The sequence below is a fragment of the Mesoplodon bidens genome (genome assembly GCF_964165515.1).
Source record: "Mesoplodon bidens genome assembly, chromosome: 2".
Lineage (NCBI taxonomy): Eukaryota > Metazoa > Chordata > Mammalia > Artiodactyla > Ziphiidae > Mesoplodon > Mesoplodon bidens.
In genome coordinates, this window is record NC_138177.1 from 83,619,063 (window position 1) to 83,637,273 (window position 18,211).

An 18,211-nucleotide genomic window follows, 5' to 3' on the forward strand; every position below is an offset into this window, starting at 1 on the left:
CTGAAACTACTATAATGTTATATGTCAATTATACCTAAATTAAAAGAAAAAAAGCCCAACTGGCAAATGTAGAGGAAGCACTAGAGTTAAGAATTCATCATTTTGTAACCATCATAGTCTAGCTTGGTTTATGAAAAAATCATCAAAGGATGCTAAATTGGAGGGAGGGGTTTCTGATAAGGAATAGTAATTTAGCATAATCTTAAAGTGACTCGACTCCACATAGATTACTTATTTCTTGAAATGAAAAAAAAAAAAACTGTACAGGGGAGAAATCAGGCAATACCTGGATGGTCAAATTAACATCACCCAAAAAGGGCAGATGAATATTGTGTGTCTCCCGTGTGATTCTCCAAGGACACACATTACTTATGTACTAGTCTGACTGTGGATGCATAACCTGAATGAGGAGTCATCAGACAGACCCAAAATGGAGAACATTGTTATTTTTAAAAAGGGAGAGATTATGCATTCTTCAAACGTATAATATCATAAAAGAAACAGAAAGGCTGAAGGTGAAAAGATACTAAAAAGCCATGACAACTATATGTAGTGTGTGATCCTAAACTGAATTCAATGCAAGAGGGGAAAACCACCACTATCCAGGACATTACTGGGTCAAGTGGCAAAACTGGGTGTGGATAGTAGATTCGATAAAACTGCAGCATCAATGTTAAATTTCTTGAAGTTGATAATTGTACTGTGGTTATGTAAGAGAATGTTCTCATTTTTAGGAAATACACACTGAAGTATTTGGGTATAAAAGAACAGCAATATGTGCAACTTTCAAATGGCTTTAAAAAATTGAGAAGGACAGTAACACCAGTGAGGTAAAATACTAACAACAGATGAAACTAAAGGATATAAGGGTATTCTTTGAACTATTCTTGAAATTTCTGTCAGTTTGAAATTAGTTCCAAATAAAATAACTTTTAAAGTTCTTTGGCTTTTGTTAACCTATCAAAAAGAACTAAGAGGGCTTCCCTGGTGGCGCAGTGGTTGACAGTCCCCCTGCCGATGCAGGGAACACGGGTTCGTGCCCCGATCCGGGAGGATCCCACATGCCGCGGAGCCGCTGGGCCCGTGAGCCATGGTCGCTGAGCCTGCACATCCGGAGCCTGTGCTCTGCAACGGGAGAGGTCACAGCAGTGGGAGGCTCGCATACCGCAAAAAAAAAAAAAAAAAAAAGAACTAAGAGATGTGTATACCAATTTAGATGGGATAGGTCCCTAAAAAGTACAATAATAAGAGCATAGGCTTCTGAGATAAGACAAATCTGGGTTCAAATCCTAGCTCTGCCCTTATTAGATGACTTCAAGAAGTCTCAATTTCTTCATCTATAAAATGCAGAAAAGAATGCTTACCTCATAAAATTTTGAGGATTAAATGAAATAAGGGCTGTAAAATATTACAATGTCTGGCATACAGTCATCATTCCACAATGCTATTTATTATTTTTATAGCTGAGTAGTGGTGATACTTGTGATGGTAGTCATTGTGGTGGTGGCCAGAAAGCCATGGAAATACAAAGACAACCAAAATATGGTTCCTGACCTCAAAGGACTTAAAAAAATAGAGCTGAGCCACAAACTACAGTGTCACATAAATGCAAACAAACTGTTGCTGGAGCAGAAACAAAAGTGTACTTACTTCTTCTGGGGAGTGGGTCAGGAAAGACTTCTCAGGGAAGGTAATGGTCAAGTGAGCAGTAGAGGGTAGGTTAGGATTTCACCAAGCAGAGGCGAGGGTGAGTGTTTGGGGCCATCCTGACGCAGGTAACAGGTATGGGCTGAGGGCTCAGGGCACATATGGGAAGCAGGGGAGGCAGAGAGAAGTGTAGAACGAGGCTGGAAAGTACACCCAGGACCAAGCTGGGGAGGGTCAAGGGCTTTGAATGTAACATGTAGGGTTTCACTGTTTTCTGGATGTGGTGGGAGAACCACTGGAGATTTTTGGGTGAGGGATGACAGGACTGGATCGCTGTCATGGAAATGCCACTGGGCTAGGGTGTCAGTGTGCAAATGGATAGCTTGTGGGGAGCAGGCAAAGGACACACAGTATTTCAACACTTTAACAACCAGGACCCGTGCTTTCCAGCTGTGTCTGGGCCCTGCACCTCTTATCCCAGGGTTTCTCTTCACCAGACTATCTATCCTCAGCTTATATACCTCAGGCTGGCCCAGACGGTGCTCTCCTTACCAGAACCTTCTTGGCCAGGAAAGTCCCCTTGAAGGTAAGGCTTTCTGCCCACACTGGGCAGTACCATTTGTATTTTATGTTGTACAGTCAAGGTGCCCCATGCAGTCTACACACAGGACTGGACTTAAACATCAACTTTGGATGTTATAGATGAGCCATTACATTTCCCTCTCTTTACTTTGTTAATTTTTGAGGATATAAGAAAAAGACATGGGGACTTCCCTGGTGGCCAGTGGTTAAGAATCCGCCTGCTAATGCGGGGGACACGGGTTCAAGCCCTGGTCTGGGAAGATCCCACACACCACAGAGCAACAAAGCCTGTGCGCCACAACTACTGAGCCTGCATGCCACAACTACTGATGCCCGCACACCTAGAACCCGTGATCCACAGCAAGAGAAGCCACCACAATGAAGAGTAGCCCCCACTTGCGGCAACTAGAGAAAGCCCGCATGCAGCAACGAAAACCCAACACAGCCAAAAATCAATGAATAAATAAATTAATTAATTTAAAAAAAAAAGAAAAAGAAATGAAAGTTTTAATTCACTTTTTAAAAGGATACTCTAATCAAAATGGGGCTCTTCTGGAGTTTATGTCTTACTTCATCTATAACTAGTTTGGTAGGACTCATGCTTCTCCCATTTGCAGTGAGAAGGAAGAACAATGTATTTCCTTAGGATAGTCTCCTTTAACTCTCAAATTTACTATAAAGTGATTGGAAGGTGAGCTGAAATTTAAATCAACAAGACCAAACAATGGCTCCAGGGGGATCATTCAGTGGTCAGAAGGGCCTGTCCTCTGCTCCTGCCATTACCTCGGAGGCGATGGAGGTGAAACTGCTGCTGAAGTGCACGTGCTTGTGCATCTCGCTGCCGTTGGCCGTCAGGAGCCAGGCCCCGAGCGCCTGGTCCTCACCAGCCGACCGGTTGCTGTAGCTCTGGTTCGGCAGGAGCTCCGCCAGGTCCCAGTGGTACGACGGTGTGGCCCCGACCAGCGCAATGAGGATGGCCTCCGTGGCCACATAGAGCTGAAAAGAGGAAACACAATTAGTAAGCTCACAAACCTTGAAAGAGCAGGTCTCGCTTTTATGTCTATAGGAGCTACAGAAACGCGGTGCTTCAGAAACAAAGGAAAAAACAGAAGGAAGCTTCCTGATCTACTATTAACGGAGCCATCAGCAATCCCATCTGTAAAGCACCTCCGAGGGTTTTCTTCTACTTTTGAGATACATCTGATGCTGAGGACACGGCACATAAATGGCTCCGCAGTGGCAGGGATTTGGGGAGGGGGTGATATTACTGGCTCTGATTTAGAAGACTAACATTCCAGCTCTTTTCTCCTGACTACTACACCTCAGTTCAGATAAGCAGTCACCAGGGCCCAGGGGTATCTTGGTCTTGAATTCACGATCTAAACAAGAAAACATGTTGTGGCATAGTTAAATGTTTCCAAAAATAGTATGTGTTTGTACACACACACACACACACACACACACACACACACACACACGGGGAGGACAGATGCTCTATTAAATCAGGGAAGCATTATATGCACTTGAGTAGGTACTAAAGTATAGTATACAACTTATAAGATGTAAAAAATTCAAAATCCCAGGAATAGGTACCCACTTTATAACCTATAGCTGTAGTAATCATTGTTTAGTCTAAACATAGTCTCCCCCTAAAGAAAAAAGTATTTCACTCATTCATTCAAGGAATATTTATTGAGTACATACGACATTTGTCACTGACTGTTTTGGGCTTTCTGGCAATTCACAATTGGGTTTACAAGCTGTTGAGCCCTGTGCAGCGTTCTAATGCTATAGATCCATTTATATAACTCTCCTTGGATGATTGTTTCAAGCTTAAAATTTATTAGGAAAACACAGAAAGAGTCTGTTCCATAGTGAGACAATCTTATTTGAAGCAATCGCTATTTTAAAAAAATTTTTTAATTAAAAAAATTATCACTATTAACTTAGAACTTAATGTCTTAAAATAGCTTTAAACAGAGTAAGTGTTTAAAAAACACAAAGCATGTGATTTCGGGACAGCATATGGTAACACCCCCACTGGATGGACAAGTTGACTGCGGCATGAAAGGATGGAGAGACCTGCCCACAGCATTATCTCCACTGTCAGGGAACTCCCAGCTCCTTCCACACCCTTCTGGAGGGGCATATTCAGCTGTTAAGGGGATAAGCTAAAGCGCCAAAAGCAGAGTAATTTATCACAAGTAGATGATGGAATCACTGACAAGGAAAGAGAAAAGAAGTCATGACATTGATTGTGTCATAACAGAGAGCTAATTTAAAACCCAAGATGTGATTTTTCCCCTCTCTGCCAAGGCTGCAAGGCTGTAAGGCAGCCCCAATCTATTGTGAGTCGGATGACTGTGGGCCTCTGGAGATGCACAAAGCTGCCACAGGTCAGTCTGCGTGTGTGATTTACTGTAAAATGCAAAGGAAAACACGTTTCTCGGTTTATATTGCTTCCTGGCCCCTATTTGCATACTATTAAGGAAGTTTTCAGGACAGGAGGCAATCAGCTTACAAAAATGAAAACCTTAATAATTACAAGAACAGGTAGATTACACATTTAGCTATAATTACAAAGCCACTTGCACCCATTTTAGTAACTGCCCTTCCCAATTACAATCTGCTGAATTTTTTTTTTTTTTTTTTTTTTTTTGCGGTAAACAGGCCTCTCACTGTTGTGGCCTCTCCCGTTGTGGAGCACAGGCTCTGGACGCGCAGGCTCAGCGGCCATGGCTTACGGGCCCAGCCACCCCGCAGCATGTGGGATCTTCCCAGACCGGGGCACGAACCCGCGTCCCCTGCATCGGCAGGTGGACTCTCAACCACTGCGCCACCAGGGAAGCCCAATCTGCTGAAATTTAATTCATGGGTAAAGAAATGAAAAAAAAAATGGGGAAAAGGGAACTCAGGAGATGATGCAAAACACATGTTCCAGTAAACGCACAGCCTTCAATCTGGCAAAGCTAACTAGTTATATTTTTTTCTCTAAGCGTGCTCTTTTCTGCTTTTGTTCGTATCATTCACTTCACCTAGAAAGCACTTTCTCCTGCTGTGAATGTCTGAACCTTTCCCATCCTCCAAGATGTGACTCAGATGCCCCCTCCTTCTTGCCACCTCCTACCACCTTGCCTTCCCTCCAACCCTTCCAGAAGCCCTCTCCTGCTTCTGCTCACCTCCAAAAGTTCCATTTAGACCTTTCTTAGAACCCATATCATTTTCTTCACTGCACTATATGTATCTGCTTGTCTTATTTTTTCTATTGAAATATACTCTCTCTGAGGGCAGGATCTGTGTCTGATTCACCTTTAGGCTCCCAAAGCAAATAACTCAGGGCCTAGATAGACGATATCACACATTCAACAAGTCCATGGATGAATGAATGACCATAACAGAATACTAATAATAACAGCAAACACTTCTCTAATGCTAACTATATGCCAGGTACCATTCTAAGTGCTTGGTGAAAATATGTTAATGCATCTTATTTTTATCTGTATTATTCTAGGATAAGCAATGTTCTGTGTAAAACAGGAAATGCTCCAAAGGGTCCTCTAATCTGAGGTGTATTTCATTGTGGAGGCTACCATTCTTGGAAGAAACTACCATGTGCAGAAAAAAAGTTTAAAAACAAAGAGGTGGTGCTGATATATAACCTTATTTATAACACAGGGAGCAGTGAAACCTAGCTAAATCAGTATTATCTGTATTAATCAGTCTTATCCTTAGCGATCAGTAAGTTGAATAAGCACTTTCCTCCTTTCTCACTTTCTCTGCTCTCTTCCTACCCCTCACAATGTTTCTATTACCCACCCCATGTGAGCACACACACACACACTCACACACACACACACACACACACACACACACACACAGGGACCTCACAGAATACACAGGGCCATGGCTTTGTGTCACCCGAGGGGTCGGAAACATGCAGCTCTTCCTTGCAGTGCCAGCCTCCATAACATGGTGTCAGCCTTTCTGTCTGACATAAATGGCCATGCCTGGTTTTGCTAAAGGTAAAAGAGAGAGTAGGCGGGCATCTATGATACATGCTAACTATGAAAGGTGAAAGGGACATCATGAGGATTAGGTAAAAGAGGAGATGCTTAAACTCTGCATACAGATTACTGGTAGGTACTTTACACCAGAGCCACATACATGGGTAACATGGTCCTATGAAGTCAAAGATGGTTTAGCCCTTAGCTAGTCAAGGGGATGCACCACCTATACAAGGCATATGGGGCGGTTTTCCTCGGTTTGCCTTCTTCGTCTGCAACAATGTCACAGAGCTCTCATCTTGCTTCTTCCTCCAGAGTACAAACACTCTCCCACTCTTGCCTCTGCTGTGACTCCGTGCACACATTCACTACGTAGCCCTGTCTAGAGAATTGCACCCATCAGCAGATGGGTCTTAAAGCCACAATGAGAAACCACCATCCATTCTCCTTCGGAGTGGGACCAACAACATCTCAAATAAATCATTATCTTCTCTAGTGCTACCTCCAGGGAAGGAGAACGAGTGCCACAGATGGCAAGACTGTTTTTTCCCCTTCAATGTAATTATAATTAGAAAAGTGACTAAGATGCACTGGGGGATTGAAATTTTTAAAGTTTCAAAAGTGAATGCTTTAAAAGTAATTTTATACTAACAGCATTATAAGCCTTTATAATACTCAGGAAACCAAAAATGTCTCCCATAAATTATCTCATCACAATATCTTGTGCTGTGAAGTCATGGTAGATATGATGTTTATGTCGTAAGTGGGAAAGATGAGCCACAGAGTGATTAAGTGAATCGTTCAAGGGTACGTAAAACACTAATGGCAAAGCCAGGATGAGACTGGGAGCCACCTAACTTTGGGGCCAGAGCTTTTTTCAGAGAAAAAGTTGGGGGGAGGGATCAAAGATGATTTTATTGTTGTCATCACTGTTAGTATTTTATGCACTTAGAACTCAGTTATCTAATTGACTCAATCAAAAGCATTACAGGAGTATGGCCACATCACGAAGGCAGCTCCAAATGCCCAGGGCCCAGCACAAAGTGGGTATTCAATAAATATCTGTGGAGTGACTTACTGATACTATTTCTTGTGTTTAAAAAATTTAATTACGCCCTGAATAACAGATGTCTCTAAGTCCCATTTCTTCCCTGACTCTGATTTATCCACATGATGCCAACAGATCAGTCTCCCTGAGACATTCTTCGTGAAACTCTTCTGGTCAAAACATACTAATGGATAAATGATAGCTGTCCTAGCATCCAGATATCCACCACATGACCCCGATGGCTACCTTATCTGCATCCAGCCTTTCTGTACTAGCCTGTTCAGTTCCCCAAACAGGACTTTTCATTGTGTGCTGTGAAAAGCATATGGGATCTGTACACCTGAGTCTGAATCTCAGCTCTAGTAAACTTCCAGCAAATCAAAACCTTTTTAAACTTCATGTTTTCTTCCGGTAAGACTGGACACTGGCAGTACATCTTTATCTAGTTCATTCATATCTAACTAACCTAATCTGAAGATCAAAGGGATATTTCTTTAGCCAACATCACACAGTAAATCACACAGCACCATCCAAATAGCATCTATCAGCGCCTCCCAACTTTAACGTGCAGTGTGACTCTGCAGGCCGGGATGAGACCTGAGATCCTGCTTTTCTAACAAGCTCTTGTGGGGTCAAGGCTGATGGTCTGGGCCACACTTCGTGTAACAAGGGTCTAGGTTATTCCCTCTTCTATACTTTCTCCAATGTTATGTTTTTCCACCTGAAACGGCCTACCCACTTCTCTCTTAACCCAACCTTCAAAGTTCAGCTCAAGCTCAACCCTCTTTCTGAAGTTTCAACAAACCACTCTGGACCATGCTGATGTCTCTTTCTTAATGTCTAAAGCATTCAGTGGCTGTATTATTTACTGGGGAAATATTACTTTGTACCATTATTTAACAGTATAGATATAAATTTTTCTCTTCTAATGATTTGCCATCTCCTGAAGAAAAGAAAACCCTAATTTCTACTTCTATATCCTTTCAAGAAACCCGACACACTACTGTGTACGTAACAGGCTATAATATATTTGGTTAACTAATTCCTTGCATAATGGTGTGGCAAAGAAAATGATGATGGATTAAAAACCAGTAATTATGGGACCTAATCTTGGTTCCAACCACTAATTAAGACCTTGGACACATTATTTGACCTGCATCAGTTTCCCTCTCAATCTCCCAAATAAAATGGGAATGCCACCACCTGACCACCTTCCTTCTGTTATTTCAGTTTAATTTTTAAAAAATTTTAGTGAGTACCAACACTTTGCAACACAGTGTATTCTGAGCCTCAGGTGATAACAATGGGTAAGAAACAGTTGTTTCATTCTTAGGCACATACATTCAAGTGAGGACAACAAATATGTCCAGAGCTATAAATACAAGGCAGATTTGGACAAATGCTCTATTAGCCAGAGTAGAAATGAAGTTAATGAGAGAACAAAGAAAGAAGATGTGAATTCCAACTCGGGGAGTCAGGAAAAGGTTGTGAATCTGACACCTGAGCTAGGCAGTGAAAGACTGCTAGGGGTTTAGTCAAAACAAAAATCAGGGAAGGAATTCTGAGGCCAAAGAAAGAGTCTGATCAGAGTCATGAGAGTAAATAACCTATTTTTAGTGTTCTTTGAAGAAGTATTACTGGACAGGCTCAGCTTTTCCCAAACTTCAGTCGTGTGAGTACACCCTACAAGAGTGTTATGTGCCCACTTGTTTTCTATTATTTACTTAATGGCCTGCTTTTAAATTGACTCAAATTTTTTAACTTAAGTAAATTTACAGAGAAATAAAATTGTATATCAATACAAATATAACCAGCCAGATGGAACTATAAAAATACAATGTTCTGGGGCTTCCCAGGTGGCTCACTGGTTAGGAATCTGCCTGCCAATGCAGGGGACATGGGTTCGAGCCCTGGTCCGGTAAGATCCCACATGCTGCGGAGCAACTAAGCCCGTGAGCCGCAGCTACTGAGCCTGCGCTGTAGAGCCCGTGAGCCACAACTACTGAGCCTGTGCTCTAGAGCCCGCGAGCCACAACTACTGAACCCATGTGCCACAACTACTGAAGCCCATGCTCGCCTGGAGCCTGTGCTCTGCAACAAGAAAAGCCACCACAATGAGAAGCCCGTGCACTGCAAGGAAGAGTAGCCCCTGCTCACTGCAACTAGAGAAAGCCCGCACACAGCAATGAAGACCCAATGCAGCCAAAAAGAAATAAATTAAATAAATAAAAATTTAAAAACTACAATGTTCTTCGACAGTACTAAGTGTTAGCTGCACATTTTTATTTAAGGTGGGGCACAAGAGAGATGTTCGTGGGCTTCCCTGGTGGCGCAGTGGTTGAGAGTCTGCCTGCTAATGCAGGGGACACGGGTTCGAGCCCTGGTCTGGGAGGATCCCACATGCCACGGAGCAACTAGGCCCGTGAGCCACAGCTACTGAGCCTGCGCGTCTGGAGCCTGTGCTCCGCAACAAGAGAGGCCGCGATAGTGAAAGGCCCGCGCACCGCGATGAAGAGTGGCCCCCGCTTGCCACAACTAGAGAAAGCCCTCGCACAGAAACGAAGACCCAACACAGCAAAAATAAATAAATAAATTACTAAAAAAAATAAAAATAAAAATAAAAAATAAAAAAGAGAGATGTTCGGGCAGGTTTTGGGGCCAGTGATCTTGCGCCTCACATCCACCATCATGTTTCTGCTGCCTCAGCTTGTCGCTGCAACACAGCAGCTGGACCTGCTACTGATCTACACTCCCTTGGATCCTCCTTTGGCTGCTCTGACTCCTGGGCCAAGTGTGTGTTTAGTTCCATGATGAAACAGATGTGCTTCATCAAGGTTGCAGACAGTGAGAATGACACAGATTCCAGTCCATTCTGATGTGTTCCAGGCTGCCTTCCCTGCAGACTTCAAGCTCCAACAACAGACACAGAGACAACAGCCTTACAGGGACTGCCGAACTAGCTCCCACAATTATATATGGTCAAATCCTCATAATGAATTATTCACCGATTACATATATAATCACGTACGTATATACAGATACAGATACATGTATATATACAAACACATACATCTCCAGCCTAGAAGTTCTGCCTCCTGTTTCTCTGGTTGAACTATGCTGACACAACCTTAAACAAACATGGCAAAATATCAGCATTTGTTAAACCTGGAAGTAGGTACATGTGTGTTTGTGATATTATTCTATGTATTTTATTTGAAATGTTTAATAACTTTAAAAAGTTTCAAAAGAAAATGAATAGTAAGTACAATAAAAACATTATAATGTTATTCAAGTCTAACTAGGTAATGTTTTCCACCAAAGTCTGAACTTTCCTTAATTCTTGTTCATTCCCTTTGTTAAAACAGAAATATTTGCAAATGTTTTGAGAAATACTAGCACCAAATGAGACTTTCTTCTTAGATAAACAAAAGGATTAAAGAAGAACTGAAAAGAGAATAACCCTCTCACTTTATGAGTTAATGCTATTTAATAACATTTCCATAGACCACCTAAATCTACCACGCAGGCCACTCCTTGGGAGGTCAGAGAATGCAGAAAGATAGAAGATCAGAAATAACTGATATAGAGTAATATGGAATCAAGAACAAAGTGAGAGGATATCCCTGGGAAGAGGGTAGAGATGTATCTTCCTCTTGATCTACAAGAATCCGCCTGCCAGTGCGGGGGACACGGGTTCGATCCCTGGTCTAGGAAGATCCCACATGCCATGGAGCAACTAAGCCTGTGTGCCACAACTACTGAGCCTGCGCTCTAGAGCCCGAGAGCCACAACTACTGAGCCTGTGTGCTCCAACTGCTGAAGCCCGTGTGCCTAGAGCCCGTGCTCCACAACAAGAGAAGCCACCGCAATGAGAAGCCCACACACGGCAACGAACAGTAGCCCCCGCTCGCCGCAACTAGAGAAAGCCCTCACGCAGAAACGAAGACCCAACACAGCCAAAAATAAATTAATTCATTAATTTAAATAAATAAATAAATAAATTTTTAAAAAGAGAGATTCATCCATGTGGCTGTGTGTAGACCTAGTTTGTTCATTTTAACTGTTATATTCTATAAAATTTATGTCAGATTTTAATTATCTAGTCCTTTTTTTTAAAGATTTTTTTTGATGTGGACCATTTTTAAAGTCTTTATTGAATTTGTTACAATATTGCTTCCGTTTTATGTTTTGGTTTTTTGGCAGAGAGGCACGTGGGATCTTAGCTCCCTGACCAGGGATCAAACCCACACCCCCTGCATTGGAAGGCAAAGTCTTAACCACCTGACCACCAGGAAAGTCCCCAGTCCCTTTTTGAGAGTCATTTAGGTGGTTACTAATTTTTGTCATTACAAACAGTGGTGCAATAAACACCCTATACATATCTGCTTATGCACATGTTCAAGGGATATTGTCATACATATACCTAGGAGTCCAATGCTGGCTGTAATTTTACTAGACAGTGCCAAATTGTTCTGTAAATGGGGTACTTCCTACTCATTTTCATCACACTTGTACTGTTAGACTATTTAATGTTTGCTATTCTAATAAGTGTGAAATGATATTTCATAGTCATTTTAATATGCCTGTCCCAGATGACCACTGAAGGTAAACATCTTTTCATGTGTTGACTATTATAGTTCCCTCTTCTGCAAAATACCTGTTCAGTCATTCCACTTTCTAAAACACCCTGAAAAGATAATTATTGAGTGGATGATATGAATGCACTGGTAGTTCGAGGATCTGAAAAGTAAGGTTGGGTTTATTAAGAGTTTACATAAAAATAATGCATTCCGAAACACCAGAGTACTGCATCTCAAGATAGGGTTCACAGCAGCATCACAATTCTGCTGGTGAAATGAATGTTTATTACAGGTTACATGTTCCTGTTGGTTAATGGATGTTTTAAATTCTGTGCAAATTATACCATAGCATATGATTCATGATCCTGAGGAAAACGAAGGAGCCGGAGTCTCTGACTTAGAACAAAGAAGTAGGGTCCATTTCCACTTTATGTCTAAACGGATCAAGAAACAAAGAATTGTATTCAAACCTTCCTCCAAACAGTCTGGCAAATAAGCACACACAAACACAAACACAAAATAGTGATAATGGAGTCAACTTTGAATCATGATTGGAAAATAGAAATGGTAATAAAGTAAATAGAATTATTCATATTTAAATACCACAAATAACTCTTACCCAAAGGAGGGCATGTATATTTGAGTGGGTAAGAATTTTTCTAACTGCAAAATTATAAATCTTATTGCTTGTTCATAGGACAACCAATTTTACAGAAGGCAATTTTTCTCCTCTAGCTTTCTGCTTAGTGTACTGTAAAACCAAGTATCTCTATTATCAGGTCACTTGCATCTTATCATGCTGATGAGAAATCTACAAAATCTGCATTTATTCTGTACATATCTGAAAGTTGACTACTATGGAGATTCCAAAGATTGTGTCTGTGAAGGTAGTGAAGGTAGGTCTCCTAGGCAAAGGAAACGATATTGAGACGTTTGAGGAGCTACCTGATGATATCTATAATCCAAGAAAACAGTTAACCTAAAGACCTTTAGAGTTGGCTTGTAATATGGTTTTGTCCTCTTAGTTTGAACCTGGATGTGTTTGAAATAAAGGGAGTTAATATCATTTAAAAAATAATAATGATCCTAGAAGGAAGAAAACAAAAGAAACTGTAAGGTTTCCATCTCTGTCCCTCTAGTTTTGTGTTTCTCAGCTGGAGCTGGTCATCACCAAACCACAGATGCAGATAAGGCTCCTGCTGAGGCAGCCCCCTCTCCCTGGTGGTCCCTCTCCCTGGCAGTCCCATCTACAATGTGCAGGACTCCCCCTCTCTGGCAGGGCTGCTATACCATTGGTCTGTACACTCACTGGGCACTGGCAGACAAGTGCTTTGGTTTTAAAAAGCAAATATCAAGCTCCTTCCATTCAAGCTAACCAACTCTGAAAAAGGCTTCTTACTTCTTCCTGTTAGAGGAAGCAACCCCCAGAAGAATGATGAAAGCATCGTGTTAGAACTGTGTACAACTGAGTACTAGAGGTTACAACCCTCTAGTACTTGCACTCTGCAGGCCAGCTCCCCTAGTCTAAATCATCTCCAACAACAGACTTGATAGAGCAGCCTTTGGGGAACTCCACTCTCATATCCAGGAGAGCTTTGGGTGACCATAGGATCATTTGGATTATGTATCTCAATGGGGTAGTTGAGTCCTCACAAACAGGTAACAGCTGTAAAAAATTCACTTCTGCTTGGACCTGGGCATCTACTCTTTTGGGATCCGCACAGCTACAGGGCACCTCCTCAGCCCACACCTACAAGATAAAGTCAGTCACTCATTCCCAACACTCTAAGAGCTAGTTCTTCTATGGTGAATACTGACCACACGTCAGGCAGGGTTCAGTGAACAGTCATGGTCATGGGCTTAGTTAGACCTCTTTGGGACCAAACTCTAACCAACTGGGTCAACCGTAACAAAAAGTAAATGATAGGGCTTCCCTAGTGGCACAGTGGTTGAGAGTCCGCCTGCCGATGCAGGGGACACGGGTTCGTGCCCCGGTCCGGGAAGATCCCACATGCCGTGGAGTGGCTGGTCCCGTGAGCAGCTGGTCCCGTGAGCCATGGCCGTTGAGCCTGTGCTCCGCAACGGGAGAGGCCACAACAGTGAGAGGCCCACATACAGCAAAAAAAAAAAAAAGTAAATGATGGAAATTTAACAGGTCCTGAACCCAGAACGGTGGCCTTTTTAGTGTCACACTCCACTCAAGACAAACTTATTCAAGGTCAGTGGATACCTGGCTAGGCAGGTGAGAACATAATGATACAGGAGATAGAATGTAGGTGAGATTACTCAGAGAGGGAGTTATGTTCCTGAAATTCTTGGTTAAAATAGGAAAAGAATTTTCTCAAAGAGAAAATATTATAAATGAACGTCAGACATCATGGTCACAATTCTATTCTCTCTGTATTAAATACTCTTTTGTGATTTAGCACAAATACTTTTTCCCCACAGGTAAGTGCATTTAAAGCTAAAACACACTTAAAGGAACCTCAGAATATCATATATTTGTGAACTGAGAACTTGTTTTGCTAGAGAAAGAACTAATTTCATCTGTCAGTGCATCATTTAAATGGTTCTTCTGGCTGGTTATGAAATCAACTGAACTTTCAAACATTTTAATGGAAAAGAGAATCGCTTAGTCAACCCTCACCTCCAACCCTCCCAGTTTTCCTGTTGAGCAGTTGATTTATGCAAGGTTTAAGCAACTGGTGGACTGGTGCTTATACCCATGACCACCCACCCTGTCCTTCCCTCAGAATAACTATCATCACATGTTAATTGTAATTATTTAACTGCCTGCCTGCTTCATCCCACCCCCACTAGAATGTAAACTTCACAGGAAAGGGGCTTTGATTTATCTGACATTATAGCCCCTGATAAGCACATAGTAGGCACTCATTAAATATACGTTGAATGGGGCTTCCCTGGTGGTGCAGTGCTTAAGAATCTGTCTGCCAATGCAGGGGACACAGGTTCATACCCTGGTCTGGGAAGATCCCACATGCCACAGAGCAACTAAGCCTGTGTGCCACAACTACTGAACCTGTGCTCTAGGGCCCGTGTGCCACAACTACTGAGCCCACGTGTCACAGCTACTGAAGCCCATGTGCCTAGAGCCCATTCTCTGCCACAAGAGAAGCCACCACAATGAGAAGCCCGTGCACAGCAGAGTATCTCCCGCTTGCCACAACTAGAGAAAGCCTGTGTGCAGCAACAAAGACCCAACGCAGCCAAAATAAATAAAATAAATTTATAAAAAAATATACGTTGAATGAAGGAATAAGTAAAATGGCCGACTGGCAGATACTAATAAAGGATCTGTGAATGAAATGCCTTTAGAATAAAAGAAGTAATTGACGTCAAATGGGCCATTTAAGCTGGCAAAGGAGGAGGAAATTGCGTGGCAAAGTGTATTTGTAGTGACCTTGAGCATATGGAACCTACATTTTTAGGCTGGGACAGAAAGTTTTAACTCCTGTAAAACAGTTCCCTAAGTTCAACTTTGTGGGAAAACTTTTGGGGCCACGTGGCAATTCTCTGAAGCGTTTACAAGAAGAAACCTTGACAAAAATGTCCATCCTTGGAAAAGGCTCCATGAGAGACAAGGCAAAAGAAGAAGAGTTGAGGAAAAGTGGAGAAGCAAAGTACTTCCACCTCAGTGATGATCCCCATGTTCTGACTGAAGTGTTTGCCCTCCCCCCCCCCCAGCAGAAGCCTACGCCCGGATGGGACATGCTCTGGAGTAAATCAAAAAGTTCCTCATTCCTGAGCAAGCACAGCTCCAGGAATTAACAGATTTGAATGGTGGTCCAGAAAATGCAGATGTACCAGTTGTTACCTTGCATACAAGAGGGGTACCAACCCCAGCAATAACCAGGGGAAGGGGAGGAGTCACAGCCCAGCCAATGGGAGCCGGGCTACTGCGAGGGCCACCGACTTCCAGGGGAGTCCTTTCCACCCAAGGGCCAGTGAGTCGGAGAAGAGGACTTCTCACTCCCAGAGCAAGAGGAGTCCCCCCAACTGGGTACAGACCTCCACCACCGCCCCCAACACAAGACACCTGTGGAGATTATGACTATGATGATGGATATGGCACTGCTTATGATGACCAGAGTTATGATTCCTAGAACAGCTATAGCGCCCCAGCCCAAAGTGGTGCTGATTACTATGATTATGGACACCGATTCAGTGAAGAGACGTATGATTCCTAAGGGCCAGAGGAGTGAACTAACTCAAGACACAAGGCACCCTCGGCGAGGACAGCAAAGGGCGTCTACAGAGACCAGCCATACAGCAGATACTGACTGTACTGTCTGATGTTGTGACACAGCCACTCTCCATCGGTCCTGTATACTGTTCAAAGTAATTGTTTTCTATGAACAATCCCTTTTTAAATAAATCAAAATGCTTAAAATCTGGAGGAGAAAAAAAAAAAGCAGTCTCTGAGAATTCTGTACAATGAAGAAGAGATTCCATTTTACACCACACGTTGTAGATGGCACTATGGACTTAAAAAAGTCTCAACCCAAGGGGACTCTGGGCAGAATGACCCAGAAGAACTTAAACCAGAAAGAAATAAACCCTATGCATTGAAAGCCCCTGGATAGGAAGCCCCCTCAAATCCAGGAAAAGATGGTAAGTAGATACCAGAGCGGAAGGAGGCCCTCTAAATCAGCCCTTTTGTCAGCGGGTGATCAGGGCCCTCTCTGTGTTCCAGATACCAAAGTGACAGCGCCACAGGTTAAAAATTCCCTTCCTATTCACAGCGTATTCCAGGTAACAACTGGATTTTTCATCTCTTACTAACCAGCTCGCTGGCTTAAGTACCCCCCACGCAGTCCTTCCCCACTCGAGGTGAGAGGAGCATGGCGCCTAAGGGACGAGGATCCGAGGCTTGGGGTGACAGGCCGGCCGGCGACCTTGGCTTTCCGGGGCCCAGGCCAACGCGCGCTCGAGCGGGGTGAAGGTGGAGGCGGGAGAGGCTCGCCACACCTGGGGGTTTGCAGAGGCTCGGCATCCGGGCCGGGCGCTGGGGAGTGGGGAGGGAGGTACGCCTCTCCCCAGGCGGCCAGGAAGCGGGGACTTGGGAGCCATACAAGCGGCGCGGACTCACCTGCAGCAACACCGCCAGCAGGAAGCACAAGTACATCTGGTAGATGCCCATCTCGCCCACCGCCTGGAACGCCTCCTCCACCTCCATGGCCGGCCGCGCACTCGGCCCCTGCCTAGCAGCCAGCGGGAGCCTGGCCCCGACCCGCCCTCCCGCCGCCCCCGCTCCGGCGCGGCCCTCCCCGGCCTGCCCGGCGCGCGAGCTCCACGGCGCCCGGCACCGCCTCGGCCTCGCCAGCAAGGAGCCGGGCGCGGCGTGGGAGCGTGGGCGGGGCGGCGGGAGGTGCGTCTGCGCGGGCGGGGTCGGGGGTCGGGGGCCGGGGGCCGGGCCGGGCCGGGGGCCCGCGCGGGCTTTTGGGTCCGGGGCGGGATGCCAGGTACCCGGGCCTCTGGGCTTCCTGTTAAAGATTTTTTTCTGAGAGGGATGGGTTTCTGCGCCGCTTAAAGCGAGAGGAAAGAGGAAGTGGGAAGTGGGCTCGGGCGTCGTCATCCTCTCTGATGGAGAAATACGGGAAGGGCAGCGGCGTCTAAGCCACAGCCGCTGCTTCTGGGGCGGGGGAGGCGATGACTGTTGGGAGACCCGGTGACTACTAGCATAATCTGTCCTTTTGTACAAATCAGTTAAATGCGGGAAGTGGGAATGGGTTCCAGATCCTTCGGAGAAGAGTGCTGTGCAACATTTCTTTCCATCCTGCTCTGTGCTAGCTATGTGGTCAGGCAACCAAATTCTTGCAAAACCCTGAGATACATTTGGTTATAGAAATATCCATGAGGTACGAAGGAAATACAAAAGATGAAAGATTAATTTGTGGGACAGGACGTGATGGCTGCCAAAGTGTTTGAAGGATAAACAGCAGTTTGAAGGGCTGGAAATGGAGAAAGATGCAGCAGGACCTAGGGACGCTAGTCACTTGCCTTAAGCCTCCTCGTTTCAACACCTCCTTAGATTGGTTTTAACAGCTGCATAGTGTTCCATCGTCCAGGCCACGGCACCCAATACAATATTGAACAGAAGAGGTAACCAGCTAATGCTTTATCTAGGCTTTTACGTCTAAGAGAGTGAGATAGGTCTATAATTTTCTTGTTACTGTTCTTGTTTGGATTTGGCTGTGAGATTATAGTAGCTTAGTAAAATGAGTTGGAAGTGTTTAGTAAAAACTCTTCTTTAAACCATCTGGACTTGGTTTGTTTTGCAGGGGGAGCCTCTTTATTACAGAGATAGAGACATAGAGAGATTTATGTCA

At 43.9% G+C, this 18,211-nt stretch overlaps 1 protein-coding gene and 1 pseudogene across 5 annotated transcripts in view; one reads left to right on the forward strand and one right to left on the reverse strand.

Moving 5' to 3' along the window:
- SLC22A15 (solute carrier family 22 member 15) overlaps positions 1–17,136 on the reverse strand; it is a 79,359-nt gene extending 62,223 nt beyond the window's left edge. For all 4 annotated transcript variants that reach the window (XM_081225175.1, XM_081225177.1, XM_081225178.1 and 1 more), the window contains exons 1-2: positions 16,972–17,136; positions 3,013–3,225 (exon numbers count right to left, since the gene is read on the reverse strand). In XM_081225175.1, the coding sequence (XP_081081301.1) occupies positions 3,013–3,225; positions 16,972–17,058 (300 nt within the window). In that variant the 5' untranslated portion in view covers positions 17,059–17,136. The remainder of the gene's footprint in view (positions 1–3,012; positions 3,226–16,971) is intronic.
- On the forward strand, positions 9,919–16,192 carry LOC308612506 (KH domain-containing, RNA-binding, signal transduction-associated protein 3-like; annotated as a pseudogene). The gene is made up of 3 exons: positions 9,919–10,072; positions 14,288–14,309; positions 15,311–16,192. The product of its transcript is annotated as a KH domain-containing, RNA-binding, signal transduction-associated protein 3-like (transcript).
- Positions 17,137–18,211: the final 1,075 nt, after the last annotated feature.